This window comes from Cygnus atratus, chromosome 4 (genome assembly GCF_013377495.2).
Source record: "Cygnus atratus isolate AKBS03 ecotype Queensland, Australia chromosome 4, CAtr_DNAZoo_HiC_assembly, whole genome shotgun sequence".
NCBI lineage: Eukaryota > Metazoa > Chordata > Aves > Anseriformes > Anatidae > Cygnus > Cygnus atratus.
In genome coordinates this window covers 43660623-43677443 of record NC_066365.1, presented here as the reverse complement: position 1 = coordinate 43677443, position 16821 = coordinate 43660623, and the positions used below count along the sequence as shown (strand labels likewise).

At 39.0% G+C, this 16821-nt stretch overlaps 1 protein-coding gene and 1 long non-coding RNA gene across 6 annotated transcripts in view; one reads left to right on the top strand and one right to left on the bottom strand.

The window, feature by feature from the left end:
- Positions 1–16674, top strand: part of LOC118251293 (uncharacterized) — a 72343-nt gene extending 55669 nt beyond the window's left edge. For 2 of the 5 annotated variants that reach the window (XR_004779744.2, XR_004779748.2), the window contains exon 8: positions 13607–14821. This is a non-coding gene — a long non-coding RNA (uncharacterized LOC118251293). Of the gene's footprint in view, positions 1–13606; positions 14823–14991 lie in introns of those variants that run through there. The other 3 variants (XR_004779745.2, XR_004779743.2, XR_004779751.2) reach the window with 3 other exon arrangements.
- IL21 (interleukin 21) lies at positions 189–5250 on the bottom strand. Its single transcript, XM_035553268.2, has 4 exons — positions 5116–5250; positions 4955–4990; positions 1018–1155; positions 189–570 (listed from the first exon to the last, which is right to left on the bottom strand). The coding sequence occupies exons 1-4, from the start codon at positions 5248–5250 to the stop codon at positions 472–474; spliced, it is 408 nt and encodes a 135-aa protein (XP_035409161.1). The 3' UTR covers positions 189–471.
- Positions 16675–16821: the final 147 nt, after the last annotated feature.

Sequence of the window (16821 nt, the reverse complement as noted above, 5' to 3'; positions counted from 1 at the left end):
TCTTTAAAAAGTTTCAGACACTTCTGTATGATGTTCATTTGAGATGAATGCAAAAATAGAATAGCAGCCATCTCATGTATTTCTCGTTCAGCATAAGGTTATAGTTAAGTCCCCTATGTGAACCTATTTTTGTGAAATTACAGTGTAATTTTCTCTGTAAGGTGAGGCTCGGATCACTTTTAAAATAGCATCTGTCTTAAGAATAGCCATCCAAATAAGCCTCCTTAATACTGGGGAGAAGCTTTCACTTACCACACACACAGAGCACAGCACAGTAGCAATGGAAAATATTTACATTTTTCACGTTGTCTTAAATAGTATAGTGTCTGCCTTAAATAGTAGATTTTCTGTAGCCTTCAGGTCTCATGTGTCCTGTATTACTCCTTGAAAAACTGTGAAAACAACTCAACGTTAGGAATAATGGAAAATACAGACATCGGTTCTTGTTTACAAAACATCAAAAAACAGAAGTCAACTCTGATTGATTACCTTTTTCATCAACTTTGAGAAGCTCTTCAAAAACTCCTTGGGGGATTTTTTCTCGTAAGATTCACATGTAGACTCACACTGCTGAAATATAAAGAAATTCATGCCACTTCTAAAGAGCTCATCATAATCATAAATAATGTTTAAAGATTTCGTACTGATCAAGCAGTAATCTTTGTAATCAAAGCTTTTTACAAATGGAAGAACTGAGAGACAGGCTATTTCATAAAGGGAAAGGAAATAATAACTACACCTTTCATTCACATTTTTTGCAGTAATCCCAATTCTTTTGTCCTGCACATCACATGGTTGCCATTATTAAAGTGCATAGACACAACTGACTGATAGGAACAGAGTGAATGTCTCTCTTGGAAGTGCAGAAAAATGGATATTTTTAATTTCCAAAGTAATAAAAGACTGATCTGTTTTTCTAACAAGCTTGGCTTTTACAATTTCACTGTTGTAGGTGGTATTTGTTACAGAAAGTAGGGAGCAATGGTCATGATTATGAGCATTGTCAGGAAATCCTACCTTTCCAGAGTCTTTGAGAATGGGTCTTTTCAAGATGTTAACTGTTTTGATGAACTTAGAGTTTACTTGGCTGTTCTTTGGCTGTAATTTCAGTGTGCCATTCTGGAAGCAGGTCACAGCTGTGAACAGGCATTCGTCCTATGGGCAAGAACACAAGGAATAATTTTAAAATGAATGTTGCAGCATTTTTTCCACATGTTAGGTTGTGATTTATGCTCAAATTTAATTATGCAAGGTATTCATTGAGAAGATTCAACGGTCCTTTAATTGTTTTAAGTTACTTTTAGAAGTATAAGAGATTATTAACCTTTAATCTGCCTGTTCTTTGATAATTGCTTAAGTATTTCCTCATCATATAAATGCCTAAAATCTCCCTTTGGATTTTGATCATTACATTAATTAAAAGAAAATGCTACTAAAGAGTAGATCCCATTATATGCAGCAGATTTTCACAAGCACAGGCATGAATATTTTCTTTTAAAAATATTCCTAATCTCTCTCAGGGCTGTTCCTCAATAGTACACCTGAGAATATACTTCTTTTTTCCTATTTTTGTGCCATTTCTCATATTATCTACTTACTAATTAGAACTGACATAGAACTGCATGATTTAAAATGCTACTTAAATATTCTCCCTTGATAGCATGGGACATGGAAGCGCTGAAGTTAGTAATTTTACTAAAGAGAAAAGAGAGAGTGAGGATGAGAGATAGGATAAGGAGCCAGGCTCCTAGCTCGAATTGTCTTGCCAAATTGCAGGAAGTTCAGAGCCACGTTAAACCTGAGTCAAGGCCAGTGAGCATCATCTGTGTCTAACTTGAAAAAGAAGCCATCACTTGGTATGCTGTATAATGGTGGTGTAATTCTTTTGTTGCTGCTAATTATCTGGAATTAGAGCAACTGCCTTTTTCCTTTCATGGTGCAGTTACGTATTAATTTTTATTATGCTAACAGACTACAAGCTTTCCAGAATTTCCTTTCCTGTGCAGTGGCTGTTTTCCTTGCTGGGCACGCAACTGTGGAAAATACCACCAAAACCAACCTATTGTCAATAGAGAAAGAAAAGCAGTGTTTACTGAAGCCAATTTCTAACATGTTTTCCATTTTCCAAAGAAAGAAACATTTAGAAATGCTGATTATGCATGTTAGAAAGGCTCCAAAGACATCATCTTTGTTTTGCATACCAACTGCTACCAAAGCTGAATCTGATCTGGTTTATTAGATGCCACAGCAGTTCACTGCTTTTGCAAGGACAAGGCAACCTCCGTTTATGTTGCCTATAGCAAATGTTAATAGCAACATCTTATATTGGTTAGATACATTTTATTTTTATTAAAAACCACACATTTATGTTTGTTTCAGGTTTCTTACCGTAACTAGACTTGCTTACTGGAAAAAAAAAACACTCTTTTTAAAAGAGATCGATTTTCCAGCTGAAACTGAAAACATTTTGTGCCTCATCCGTGATGAGCTGAGAAACCAGCATTTCTCATATATGCTGCTTTTTTTTCTCTTTTGCTGAGTTAACAGTTAACTGTAAGCAGGCCGACAGTCAGAGGGCCACAAGGACTGCATTTTGTTTATCTTGCAATGGATTAAGCACTTTGATGAAGAGGCATTCAAAACATGGGCTGCTGGTGATGTCTGAGGGGCGCTTGGTAAATGTGCAAAATAGCTGTCAGGGAGAATTTGCAGAAATGCTCTGCGCGAGACTCTTAATTGTACAGATTACCCTGAAAAGCCTGTACTTCCTGAACTAGCAACCAGCAGGGTTAGATGCTGATGTGATGTAAATGAGCATTGTGCCATTGGCTTCAGCTGCAAGAGCTGTCACCAGCAGCAGATCGTATTCTCCCTCCTGTCTTGAACCAGTTCAGTCTCAAGACTACTTTCTCAACCTCAGCGTGTTTTCTCCTGAGTTGATGTCCCCTATTTTATTCTTACCTCCTAATGTATTTTTTTAATAATTTCACACTTGAGTGTACAGGGAAATGGTGTGGGTTTGAAGTGGGGCTAACAGTCCACACACAGGAAGCTCAAGGAAGTCAAAACTAATAGTGATAAACCACTAAATTTTGGATATTATAAAAGGTAGTCTTCTTCGTTCATATTCAAGGTTAAATTCAAATCTGGCATAAGCAGCTTGTCATATAAATAATATTTTGATATTTGAAATACAGTTACATGAAAGACTTTTTGTTAAATCCAGTTTTGTATATTCAGGTGTAAATATACCCAGTTACCTAGTTATGAGTGCAACTTTGGCACGCTACAATTCATAGATAAGCATTTGGACAACTCAGTAAATGCAAATTTCACCACGCAGGATGAAAACCTTATTAATGTGATTGCTGGTAATTCCTACTGTTAGCTTTTCATCAGAGATCAAACCTCTGTCACACTGAGTACCTTCTAAATACCTGAATTTGTTATCTCCTATATTTTATGATGGAGGTACTCAGGACCTCCCAGAGGCAGCCTGTAAAGCCCTAAGCTGCAAATGAACTGTTGTCTTCCTTCCTGAGGTGACCATGTTTTTTGAGAGAGAGAAAAAAAAAAACACTGATGAAGCGATTAGTCACTGGCTCTATTTGCTTGTTTCAGAGGTAGTAGCAAACTCTGCAGTAAAATGACAGCTAATCATCTGATTCTTTTCACTTTGACACTACAAGTTAGAAAGAGTGTTAATGAAAAAAACAACAATTAGCTAAGGTGCATTACATTTTTGCATTGCAGTTGTTTCTAGCAATGAGTTGTTTCTAGCAATCTTTTTGGTCATGTTTCTCTATGCTTTTGGCAAGTAAAAAACGCGCCCAACTGTAAACCCTAGGAGGAGGCTAATGAAACCTGTGTGAAATGAGGTGAGTTTTTTTTCCTTTCTGCTTGTTAGTATTTTGCAAGAAAGTTTAAAGCCCTGCGTAAATAGCTTTATACTCTGCAAGTTGTTTTTTTAATAACTACACGTAGTGAATACTTTTATATGTCAATCAAAATTGCTTGCTTTCTGAAATAGTTGTCAGTGCCCAAAACCAAACATAATGGGTAAATTTAAGACAGCAGATAACAGGAGAAGTATTACATTATATCAGCTGTGGCTAGTTTTGGACCTTCGTTGCATGTTTGGGATTACCAAAAGAAGGCAGAATGCATTTAGTTTCTAAGCTAATATGTTACTGGTTTTAGTATTTAATGTTGGTGTAAATCCCGTATCCTGCCACTGTTAGGCATAAACACACTTTCTATGACTCTAATGTAACTTACCAAGAAGTTTCTAACCTTGGGTTACACCAAATATCACCATTAAAAAATGCCTAAGTATATAACGTGTACAAAAAGGGATCTACGGAGACCTGTAGTTGTTCTTTTAACTAGTCATAATGTAAAGAGAATACTTGCAGAATGCACTTTTTTCTCCTGTTCTACGTGATAGCACAACCCTTGCCCACAAGCAGTCTCACAGCAACCAGTGGGGCTACATGCAAGGAAGCACTATGTAATACGGTCTTACGGTGGGAGGGAAAGGGGGCTCCCTTTAGGCTCCATGCAGCGATAATACCAGTGTGGTTGGAGCTCATGGTAGCTGGAGGCGCTTCCTCTCCCCAAAACTGCGTCCCCAAGAGCATTGCTAGTCATGGAGGTCTTGTATGAATGCCCTACTCTTAGCATTGAATAAAAGGAATATGTACAAATTGGAATCTGTGGGTGTGCTAGAATACACACAGAGTAGTAACCTACTAGTTAAGATTGCATAATATAAACACTTCTGACATTAAAAACCCAGGAATAAGAAAATTTTATCAAAGCATTTTCAAACTAGCTTGCATTAAGAGTTCTAGGTCAGAGATACAAAAAAGAAGACATCTGCCATTTGTCAGTGGAATTAACCAATACAAAATAAATTTGATATAATTAAAAGGAAATGTTAAAGCAGTCTCACCACAGGGTTTTCTGGTGTATGCAGCAATTCAACATCCTACAATAAAAACAAATCTAAGTTAGAAAAGTTTAACATTGCAGTAATACCCCTCAAAAGTTACATTCTAAGCAATATCTAATGCTTGAAAATAAGTTCAGTATTAGGACAAATACTTTGCTTACCTTATCTTTCACTACATCTTCTAACTGACCAATTGTCTTTACAAGCTGTTTGTATTTCATTGCTTTTTGTGGAGTTGCAGTCAGAACCATACTGGAACAGAAGAAGAGCACACAGAAGATAATCATCCTCTCCATACTGATGAGTTTTGTTTTAAAATGTGTTAGGAGCAAAGTTGTGCTATCCAAGATGAATGCTTGAGCTTGAGCTATGCTCAGGTATGCTGCATGGCTACCTATATATTGCTCCTTGCTGGAGATGTAAAACCCACCCATTTCAGTTTGGAAAGCTTTGTAGAATGGATTAATGAGTAACCTTTTTTTCTTTTCCACTGGCTAGGTGTATGTATGTGAGCTTGTGCGTAGGGGGCAGGGATTGATGGAGTGAATGAAAATGTGCCCCATCTGCACATTGGACAGGAAAAAAAGAGAAAAGGGTGAATTCCCATTTTCGCTTTGAGTCAAGAAATGAACGTAGTAAAAAGTAGGTACTTAGAAACCACAGACCCAGGTAAACAAAGATTCTGCATTTTTTTCCTGCTTCTTGCAGCAATGAACCTCTCCAATCCAACTGAAGCTCCATTTCATTCTGATGAAATATGGCAGGACTTCTTTTAACAGTTTTAATGTATTTTTCCTACTTTATAGCTCCAAAGGATGTGTAGCTTGTTCCCCTGATGTCTGTGAGCTGCCACTTTTACATTTGTGCTTGGTTTCTGTGACAGCTGTGAGTAAAAGCTCATTTTAGCGTTCAAGCAAGCTGAAGTGCGCTTTATATTTACTTCAATCTAATTCCAGATATTTTAATAGCATTTTAGAGAGTATGTCCGTTGGGGTGCGAAAAGCATTTGCAGGAGTCTGAGCTCAAGGAGATGCATTGCCATGGGAGAGGTAAATCCCCATACCATGTCCATTCCCCAGATGGAAATGATACTGGAGGATCAGGGGCTAAATCCTGGTGAGTCCCTCAAGACGTTACCATTTTGTGGCTGTCAGTAGACCAGTGGTTATGACAGGTAAATGTTCAGTTAGGTTTGCCACAGTTAGGCTTGAGGTTAGTTTTGCAACTTTATGCAACCCTTTCAATGGAGATGTGATAGTGAGACCAGAGAACTCTTTTGAGAATGTAGAAGTGCATTTGTTTGGTGTGAAATCCATTGAAAATATATACTTCACAAAATTTAAAGCCAGAATAAAACCATCAGAATGATCTCAGAAATAAGGCATACTCCTGTGATTGCCTTCAAAATTAATTCCTATTGTAATTAAGTACATAGGCTGCTTTTGAGGAAATAGTTTTGAGATCATTACTTGAAAGATGATGCATTAATGACAGCATTTTTTTCCAACAAATGCTGGTAAGGAATGCTCTCTTATGGGGACTTCCACAGATGCCTCCTTTCTCAGTGAGTTCCATGAAAGTTATAGGTATTTGAAGGTACTCTTCTCAAACGTGCTCTTATGTATTTATTTATTTTAATTTTTTTAGATCAGTTTCCTCCAGCCCAAGCCCAATTTTTGTCACTGTCTCTGAGCTGCACTGTTCTCAGAAGGGCTCCGTGTGGGCACTAGGGACATACTGTTCTGCCAGCTCTAGGAATCAGATGATTTCAAAATCACTGTTCCTAATATTTCATCACAAGGAGGAAAAATGACTTTAAGTGGCTGTTACGTATTATCACTAATAAATGGTTGTAAACACTGTGGTATGACCATTGAAAGGTTTGTATATAGAGCTAGTAGAAGGCAGATAGAGTCACCTGGACACCTTCACTAAGGTGAATAAAAAGGTGCTTAAGAGTCCTAAATCTTGGGCTCTGAAAGTCCAGAGATTCCATGTGGCTGTGGCAATGCCTTATAAAATCTACAGTGTATGGACTTCAATTTAAGGTTGTCTTTAGCTAGAATGCTAGTGTAATAAGCTAGCATTGTGTAAAATGCTTCTGTGTTTACCTGTCTGGTGAATCTGGGCAGTCAAGTGGGATGACTTATTTCTGGCTGTTCATGTCAAAATGATCATTTCAGCTGGTGAGAGATTTATCTGGCATACTCAGGTGAGTTTGTCTTCTGTATATGCATGTTTCTTCACTGTACACTGTTTCTGTGCTTAAGCCGTTTATAATCTTTAAGAAACTGGATAGCTTAAAGGAATAATTCTTATAGGTGTATATGTGTCTACACAAATGCACTCACGCTCTCAAGTATGCATGCACAAAATCTCTCCTGGTGAAAGGGATAGCTAATCACACCTGATAGAGCAGAAATCCTGAAGAATGAGAACAGAAACAAGAAAGAAGAAAAATTTTCTTCTATCACATAGTCTAAATTTTAATTTCTTGAAGAAAAGGTAGTGCAATCATTTTTTGTATGTCCCTTTTGAGGGATGTACTTTGAAATCATTTTAGATAAGCAGCCCAGCTGGACTGTGAAGTGGGGGGTGTCTCAGGTTTTATTCCAAAGTTAGTTTATAGCTAAGGTTCATTAATGGAAATCAGCAGCAATAAAGACATTTTGTTTGATAAACCATGAATTTATCTCCCTTTTCCCCATCTTATTCATGAGAAGCATTGTAGGGTAGGGTGTTTTTTAAGGTGTAAAGCTGCTGAGGCCATCGAGCAATGACTTCTGATAGTAGTGTTTTTACAAGAAGGTTGTACTTAAGTCTGCTCCTCTTTACCATAAGTGAACCATCGTCATCATTTGTAGGTTATCAACATGCATTGTATTCTCAGTCCAGTTTTTGACTATGCCATTAGAAGTGTTAATAGTAAAGGAGCAGGCTGGTGGTAATGCCTGCTGCTGCTTTTTGTTGTCAGGAGTTCAACTTTGAATTCTTTTGAGGAGTTCCTTTGAACCCAGCTACTGTAGGTGATAGTGTTAGCCCTGGCTACTTTTATTTTATGCAGCTGTATGTGACTGATAGGTTGGAAGCTTTCCATTTGGATGTGGGATTGCCTCTGTTAGCCATATCCTCATTAGATGGTTGGCAATTACAGATGCAGAGATGCTACTGCAGAGAGTCGGCAGTGATGGGGCAACTTCAGGACCACTCACAAACTTTGGTTAGCGCTCTCCTTATATTTTCAGAAGTGCAGGACTTGAAGGGACAACATTGAGGGCATCAGCTCCTGTCCCCTGCCATGACAATATATCATAATTATTTAACAGTTGTGTTTACCTCTGTGGCTGGTGTGTAATTTCTCTGTATTTAGCTCAGGAGCTTTCATGTTTCCAGCCTAATTGCATTGACTGTTAGTTTGGCCTCTTCTGTTCTTATGCTGATGTTGTCCTTCAACTTAAGTCATTTTCTCCCCTGCTCGATGCTTCCTCATCTGCTTAGCTTAGAGAGAGCAGTCATACTTTCTTTGACCCTGAGCTAGACAAAACAAGGTTGGTTAGTGTACCTTTCCCCAGTCATCCCATCAGTTCTGCCCTGCACACCTCCAGTTCATCTTTCTTCACTGAAATGGTAGATGTTATTCTGGATGAGGTCCCAACATCTCAGTGTGCAGTAGCTATAATATTTTATCGTACCAGCTAGAAATGCTTCACCTACTATGGACTAATGTTGTGTTTTTGTTGGTCCTTGGTGGTTTGCTGGACAAGAGTAATGCACAGCTGCATTCTGGATATTGCTGTATCTCTGGGAGTCATTTCCAGATACTGGCCCTGACCTTTACAGTCACGTTTACCAAGATCCTACAGCTCTATAGTAGAATCATACCTGTGTAGCTAACAGCCATTTAAATTTTCATCTTTCGTGTTTTCCCAAAATTGTAATAATTAGGGATCTAATGCAGTGATCAGGTCTTAAAATACTGCTGTTTCTGGAGATACAATATGAATAACAAAAAACAATGAGATAATTGTGAGGCTTAGCATTTTTCTAGCCTGGATGGTCCTGAGATGCTGTTGCTTTAGGAAAGACAGCAGTTATAATGGTAGACAAAATCAGATTTAAATTCACGGAACCAAGCTCAAGTGTGATGAGAACTGTTATAAAATTCTCTCTTTGTTTTGAGGAGATTGTGTCATTGCAAGGTTCTCCGTTTAGCAAAGCTGTGTTGTTGGGCAGTGGCTATCCCTTCACATTTAGGTTTACTTAATGATTTGCAAACTAAGGGAGAACCCTGCTGATGGCTGGCAGGTTGTGTGTGCTGATTTTGTATGGTACTGCACCGTAAAAGGCACTTTATGGTATTAGAGATGAAATTTTTTTATGTGAAAGGTAGATGGTGGACAAGACGACTGCATATTTTACAATGAAACCTTCTGTGTGAAGGAATGTCTGTACCACAACACCAGAGGCGGTTTGTGCAGCAGGCAGTAAGTGAAGCATTATCACTTTCTGCCCAGAAGCGTCACAGAAATACGGCAGACCTCATTCATTTACTGGTCCAGCAGGATAATCCATGGGTTTGTTGGAGATACACTGGTGAGATGGCTCTATCTGAAATAATGCTCAGTTAAATCCATTATATAGTAAATCAGTTATAAAGCTGGTGGAGCCAATAGAATGGGAAGCTAAACAACCGGTATTTGGTAATGTGATAGCAGGTGCTTGCATATCATTTCCCTAAAACCGTATAGTCCTCTGTTTTGTGTTAGAGGCTGTAAAGGCACAATAATTGCTTGAAGAAAGGCACACTGACAGAGAAAGTGAAATATAAGGACAAAGAACTTCCTTTATGTCTAGGCAGTGGAGAAAACTCCTTGATATCCCTCTTATCAGATAAGAGCAAGCAACATGCTTTGTGTATACGTCACTTCTCTTTTGTGGCTTAGGAACATGCTGAGTCAAATAATGACACTCTCTCTCACACCATCGCTTGCCTGGCCCTGGAGGGCTGGCTGCAGAGTGGAAATCTCCCATCCCTGGCCCACGAGGCTGTCTTCCTCTTTCCTCTTTGCGACATTGCCACTCCACACCCAAGTGCTGAATGAAAGCCCGGTTCCCCCCACCCACATTTTCCTTTACAGTGTAGCTGAATGGAGGCTTTTCCCATAGCTTAGTCATTGCTATGGCTCAGCCAAAAAAGAAGCCTGTAACTCACAGGGCTGCTTTCAAAGAATTTTTGTAACTTCTGTATGTGACATTTCATGTAGATACTGTCTGCGACATGGGAGGAATGTAGGGGAGAGAGTTATGCTGGAAAATGAGAGACTTGGAAGAGGACCTCTGTATATCAGATTAAGGAAAACTATTTTTCAAAATATTTCTGACAGCTCTGCAAGTCCATTCTGCCATCTCTAAATCTTATTTTCTGATTTGTAGCTTTTGTATAATTCTTCCATCTTAGCCTTGCTTAGAAAAGAGGAAATCAAACCACAAAAAGTAGGGAAAAATATTACTAACTCCAATTTTTATTTACTATAAAAATCAGAATAATTACAACTCTGAATGTGGTGCATAGACACAGAAAAATTAACAGACTACATATAGCACTATAAAACCACTGAGATTCTCCATAATGCTTCTCCACAGTTATGTTATAAGCAATTTCTAATCCATATTAAGGTGGGCCTAACACTGGCTAATAAAAGGTCCCGTGCAGCAGATGAAGGAATTAGAGGAATAAACAGAACAGCTGTTACAGGAGATTGTGGATTTCTGTCCTGAAAGAATGTGTTGAACGTGAAAGGAATGCCAAGCAAGAGCTTTTATTATGGAAGATCCTTCTTATATCATGGAAGGATGATTACATTGAGCTGAGTGTTCAAGACAATTTCTAGTTGCTGGAAAGCAAGGAAAGGAGTACAACAAGCACTCGCCTGGCCGGGTTATAAAGTAAAATCGTAGAGTTCATCATTGACAAGTCAAATTAAAGTATCTGTATTGTATTCCATCTCTTCCGTGCTTATGAACACTAAAAGAACAGAATCACTCTCTTATTCTCCTGTTTGTGATGAGAAGTACAGTAAAACTTCCATTGCCATACTTGCCCAACCAGATCAAACTCAGGAGCAAGAAATTCCCCAAATGCATGGAATGTCTTCCACGTGAGGGCTAAATATGAGACGCTACTAGCCCCAGCACTAGTGTCTTTGAACTAATAAAAGAAGATGGACAACTGGAGCACAGCTAGTTTGCAATCCTGAAGCCAAAAAAGTATCATATCTGTCCCATTAATTTTTCAAAGCCAAAGGCCATTGAGAAGAGAAAAATATAACCTGCTATATAGTACAGAGAAATCACTGGACGGATTTCTGCTGTCTGCAGAGAACTTCTGTGAGCGCCAGGGAAGCCCCCTCTCAGCAGTTTGTGGTGGGAGCTGTGAGCTGGTACCTATGTACCGTGGGCATGCCTGCATTCAGCCTCTAGCTATTTCCAGATTTAAAAATCATTATTTTACACTTCTGGTTGCAAACATCACCAACATTAACATTATAATCTGTGGTTCTCGATTGCAGTTAAGGCTGAGATGCAGTGCCACGTAACAGAAAAGAGGCAGTGTAAGAATGAAAGAGACTTGGTGGATGGAAAGTAGAACCAGCTTTCAAGAACAGGCAAAATCTTTCTGAATATAGTACAGCCCTGCTCAGGGTTTTATCTAGGCTTTGGAAACTGCTTCAGCTAGTGAAGATGCAAGAGAAATGCAAAGCTGTTTGCAAATGTTCCTATACTGCCTCGTTTGCTTTGTACAAGGCATTATTGTCTTAGTTCTCCCTTGTTCAGCAAAAGTGGGTGACTGACTATAAAGCAGAACAATTTAACGTTAACAGTAAATGTATATATGTTAAATACCAGGTGCATCCTGCTCCTAGGTCAGCCCAGTGATGATTGTTATGCACATAATCTTCTTGATGTATTTGCAGCCTTATCAGCTAACAATGACAAGCTGTATCAAGAAGACACCCTGTTGTCATCCAGAGCCCGAGACAAGCCTGGGCCAGCTATGCACAGAATGAGATATTGAGAAGAACTGTCCTTTGGTGGTCACACGCTAGCAAGTCTTCCTTTTAATGTTGGAGCAGCCTCCCACCTGCTGGGTCACACCTTCCTCTGCATGTAGGATGGAAGGAGCCTTGCTGGGTCACTGAGTCTAGGCTTCTGCCAGTGCAGGCATCCACGTCATATAGTCCCTTTCACATCTCTGCTAAAAACTTCTGCATGGGGCATTATCACTTCAATCTTTGTAACGATAAGAGATTAAAGCTTTTTTCTGTGCTTCTGCTGTATTCCAGCTTTTATAGGGCAATTTCATTTTTATTTACAGTACTACTAATAATCTTTGCCCGTTACTAAAGGACAGCCAGCTTCAGAAGACAAGGCAACAATTCACAGGAAGTCAAGATTCTACAGTTTCTTTAGCAATTTGAGGGCAGAAGGTAGATCTTTGGCTTAAAGACACAGGTGTAAGTAGAAGTGGAGGCAAAAAAAGAGAAAAGTCAGTGTTCCTCTTTGGTATTGCAACAATGGATTCTCCTGCAGCTCTGCTGCTTGGTGGCATTGCACTGTGGATCTCTAGGTCTTCTCAGGAAACGTGGTCAAGCAGCACGCAATCTTTCTACCACAGAACTGCTCTCTATATGTAACGCATTTCCTGACAACTCCAGTAAGAGACAGCATGGCCTGCAGTGTGAAGAGCAGTGATGTGGTAGTACTGAAACCCAGAAGTAAATGTCATGTTCATTCAAAATGTTCAGAAAGAAAAATCAAAAGAGATATATGCAGTTGTTGGACAGTGAATGGAGGAAGCAGAACGATACAATACAAAATGCTGCCTTTGTTCATTCATTAACGCTAATGAAGAGAGGGAACAAAAGTTAGAAGAGAGTTGCTTTGATGTTACAGTATCAGTGCTATCAAACAAGTTAAAACCAAACCATTACAGGTTCAAGATGGACAAGTCTGGTGCAGATTATGCTGCAGTCTCTGGCGATGTGTGAGTTGCATAACTACTCCGCTGGCTTTTGGACATTCCTATAGCCTGACATGCTTTGCATAGTGATCAGCATGACATTACAGCCTGTGTTTCACTATCAAAATTAAAGGCTTGATATGGATTATTTTGGAAGTCACTCTCCAGGTTTAGTGAGGCTGCTGTGCTGGTGTGGGATCTCTGCAGCTGTACAACTGTTCCCCTGTTATATGGTGTGGAGCAAACGATGGGGCACAGATGGTGAGGGACTATGGCCTCTTTCCCCTCCTCTCCAGCAAGTCTGCACTGAATTTTACCTTCCTCACAAATACATTCTACATTAAGTTATCTGTAAAATCAAATGCAGCTTTTCACTTTTTATTATGCTTTACCTTTGGGCATGTCTTGGTAGAAGCAGATGACTGAGTACTGCTTTTATTTCTAACTAGTTTCACTTTCTGGTTCTCATGTATTACCAAAATATTGCAGTCTTTTGATTGAACCAGTCTTCATATATGTGTAAAAGTTTACGTGCATACTCAGTTGTTGGTAGAATTATTTAATGATAATGCTGGTTTAAAGTTCTGTAAACTCATTAACATTGTTCTCCTGCCACGGTTTTTGTTTCCCAGGCCCAGGAACTGTCATGTCATACCATGCTAGGGCGCTTCTGTAGTACAGCAAGATCTGGTGAGGGCAGAGCAGCAGCGTGAGAATGCACTGGAGGATGTGGTCTACCTTCCCTTGAAGTGACTCCACGTACCAGCTTGCAGACCAGCTTCTATGTACACCACTGTGATGAGTGCTGCGAGCCACTGGATCAGACATCACATGCCGTTTACACTTCAGCTCCTGCAGCAGAAAAGACACTGCAGTGTCATGCTGCATAGCCAAAGGGAAGGCTGAGGCCAGAGCCACCTCTGCAAATCTCTGGATGTAGTAATGCAAGTGCTTTCTTCAGCAGCAAAGCCATTTAAAGAACTTGCTACTCCAGGGCACCACCACTGTTGTGGCTCTGCATCACAGTGTATCACACTGTCAGGAGCCTCTGTTAAAGCTGCTTGGATCAATGAAATGATCCAGGTTAAAAATCCCTCTCGGAAACAGCTTGAGAGTTTGTTTTGCTTTGTTTTAACCAGAATCATTTCACTATCAATTCTACTTTCTCCTTAGCACAACTGGCAGATTTACAAACAGCAGTGAGTTGCTAGAAGTCAGAAACTCCTCTTCTACTGGCTCTGTTGCTGATCAAAACCATGGATCGCCTACGCAACAAGTACCTCCTTAGCACACAAGGCTGAGGGGGCCAGTGAGTATCACTGAGCAACAGCATTCCAGGAACAGCACTTCAGTGCCAGTGCAAACAGAATTAAGTCCTTTAGTTGTGGCTGAAATATGGTTTCTGACAGAATCATTTCAAGGAAGAGGATTTAGGAAATCTTAAACTCTGCAGACTGGTCTCTATTTAAAACTTGCAGGTATAATTTTCTCATTCAGGCAGGTATTGTTGGTTTGCTGATTTTTTTAATTTTTTTTCCCTATGGCAGTTATACCAATAAAGTCTCTGATGTGGTTGCAACTATACCGATCTAGAATTATATAGAATAGAATTACTGGAGTAGAATAGAATTATTATCTGTATATAGTCTAGAATGCTAACTATCCTGTTTCTCATACATGAATTACTCTGTGAATATAATGCACCTTGTTATGACTTCATACTTAAACAATGAAATAGCAGATTTATTTACAGGAGGTTAGGGAGTGCTCAGGGCTAACTGCCTCATACAGTCCTTAACAGATAAAATTTAAATACAGTATCTCTGAAATAAAAAGCTTCTCTCACTAAACTTTTTCAGAAGCCTTTCTCTCTGCCTTCATCTATAACCAGACATATAACAGACATGAATGTATGTGCCTGCATCCCCAGTTATATCTTTCATATGCACACATAAAGAAATGTAAAAAGCTACACAGCACAGTTGCTTTGCATAATGAGTTTCATTTTTTTTCACAGGTCAGCACCTTAAGCGAACCTTGGAAAAACTATTGTGTGATCAGTCATCGCACTGAAGCAGCAGCACCCGTTCGGTAAAGGCAGTCTTGGATAAAAAGCTGAATGCTGTGGTTTCAGTGACTTATCGTTGAAACCTTGTGGTTTCTGTGTAGGAGGTTATACAAGCTGGACACGTTTGACATCCTTGTTTCTGAGCTGTGAAATCTGTACATCTAATTTATGAAAATTATCTCTGGTTTAATTTTATTCTTTTTTTTTTAATGAAGTCAACATATTTTCCCTGCATTCAGTGGAAACAATAATGGAAATGTTTTAAGATATACTGTGAACCTGTTTTGACCTTAAAAGGGAGGAGAATCAAGATATTCTTGATTATGATTAAGGTCTAGGAAGGAAATAAAAATTAAATACAGGGAGTTGCAAGTGAGAAGAAAGTATTTTTCAAGTGTGAAGATAAATAGAGAAATTAGCTATGGGAAGTCAGATAATTTAGAATAAAACATGATACTGGTACTACTTAGGATAACATGCAATATCTGTGGGCTTTCAGATGGTGTAAACACACTAGTAAATTTATACACAAGGCAAATGCAAGACTAATGGATCTGCAGCAGAAGCAGTTGAAATCACACACACACAAACATAATTTATCACTAGATCAGTTAACGTGCTTTTTTCTTTCCTAGTTTAGTTTACTACTAATTCCCATGAATTGATTCAGTTCTTTGCCAGTTGAAATGTGCTAATGTTGGTGCAAAGGACAAAGCAGGTATGCACAGCTGGAACTCGAAGGAGAGGAAAATATATTTCTTGGCTTCTCTGTGCTGTGTAGTTGTAGAAGAAACGCGCCATGTCTGCATTGCCAAACTGGATTTGTGAGAGTCATGGACCCACCTGCATTCCCATCTCTTCCTTACTTGTCTGGTGCCTTCTGCTCTGGTGAGCACCTACCATCATGTAAATCCCCAGAAAGCTGAGCTGTGGCAATAATGGATACCCAGGTCTGTAATACTGGCAAATCATGATCCCTTCTCTGCCATGAGCAGCAGAACCACACAGACTAACAGCAAGTTCTGCCTCTGTCAGGTAAGTTCCCAGAAGCACAGACACCATTCCCTGTGCCCAAACACGGTAAGTGGATCTACGGAAACGTATTTAAAATGATCAAAAACCTGATCAAAGAACTATTTTCTGAATAGAAAGCAAATGTGAAGAAAAAGAACATGCAAGGTACAAAACAAAGTTTCTTGCTAAAATGTAAAAAAAAATAGACTACCTAGGTGAAAAATAACTACTCAGTGCATTTGTGGGAGTACAAAAATCTGTCTGGAAGCATTAGTCAAAGATTGTATAATACTTCTGTGTAAGCAGAGATTGCAAGTGTGATCACCCACTATCAATTCACTTCAGGGAGGACCAGCAAGATTCATAGTAATAATTTTAAGTAATTTCTATATCAAAAAATCAGTAGAAAGCAATAGATTTTAATTGGTTCTGGTCATTGGTCCTGATAGACCAGTTCCTTTTCATAAAGGGGAAAAAATTTTTACTCTAATATTGTGCTGTTTACTGGAAAATGTCTTGTCCTGCTTGTGTTTCTTTCCAGAAACCTGAGCCAATAATTATTGTAGCTACAGCTGCGGATAAGTATACAAGAAAATAATAAAATTACAGTCTGAAGTTACTTTTCTGTATGAATGATGTTTTTCTTGCCTGTTATTTATGGGCAGACTTAACACTTGACATGGGGTTCCTTGAGCAGACAGTGCTGTTTGTCTGAACTAACTTACAGGAAACTGAGAGAAAAACGAGGATGCACTGAAGACACTA

Coding starts and splice junctions, on each gene's coding strand:
- IL21 (XM_035553268.2), bottom strand. CDS start 5,250: ATGGAGAGGATGATTATCTTCTGTGTGCTCTTCTTCTGTTCCAGTATG. Junction 4,991..5,115: donor AAGATGTAGTGAAAGATAAG/GTAAGCAAAGTA, acceptor TTTTTATTGTAG/GATGTTGAATTGCTGCATAC. Junction 1,156..4,954: donor ATACACCAGAAAACCCTGTG/GTGAGACTGCTT, acceptor TCTTGCCCATAG/GACGAATGCCTGTTCACAGC.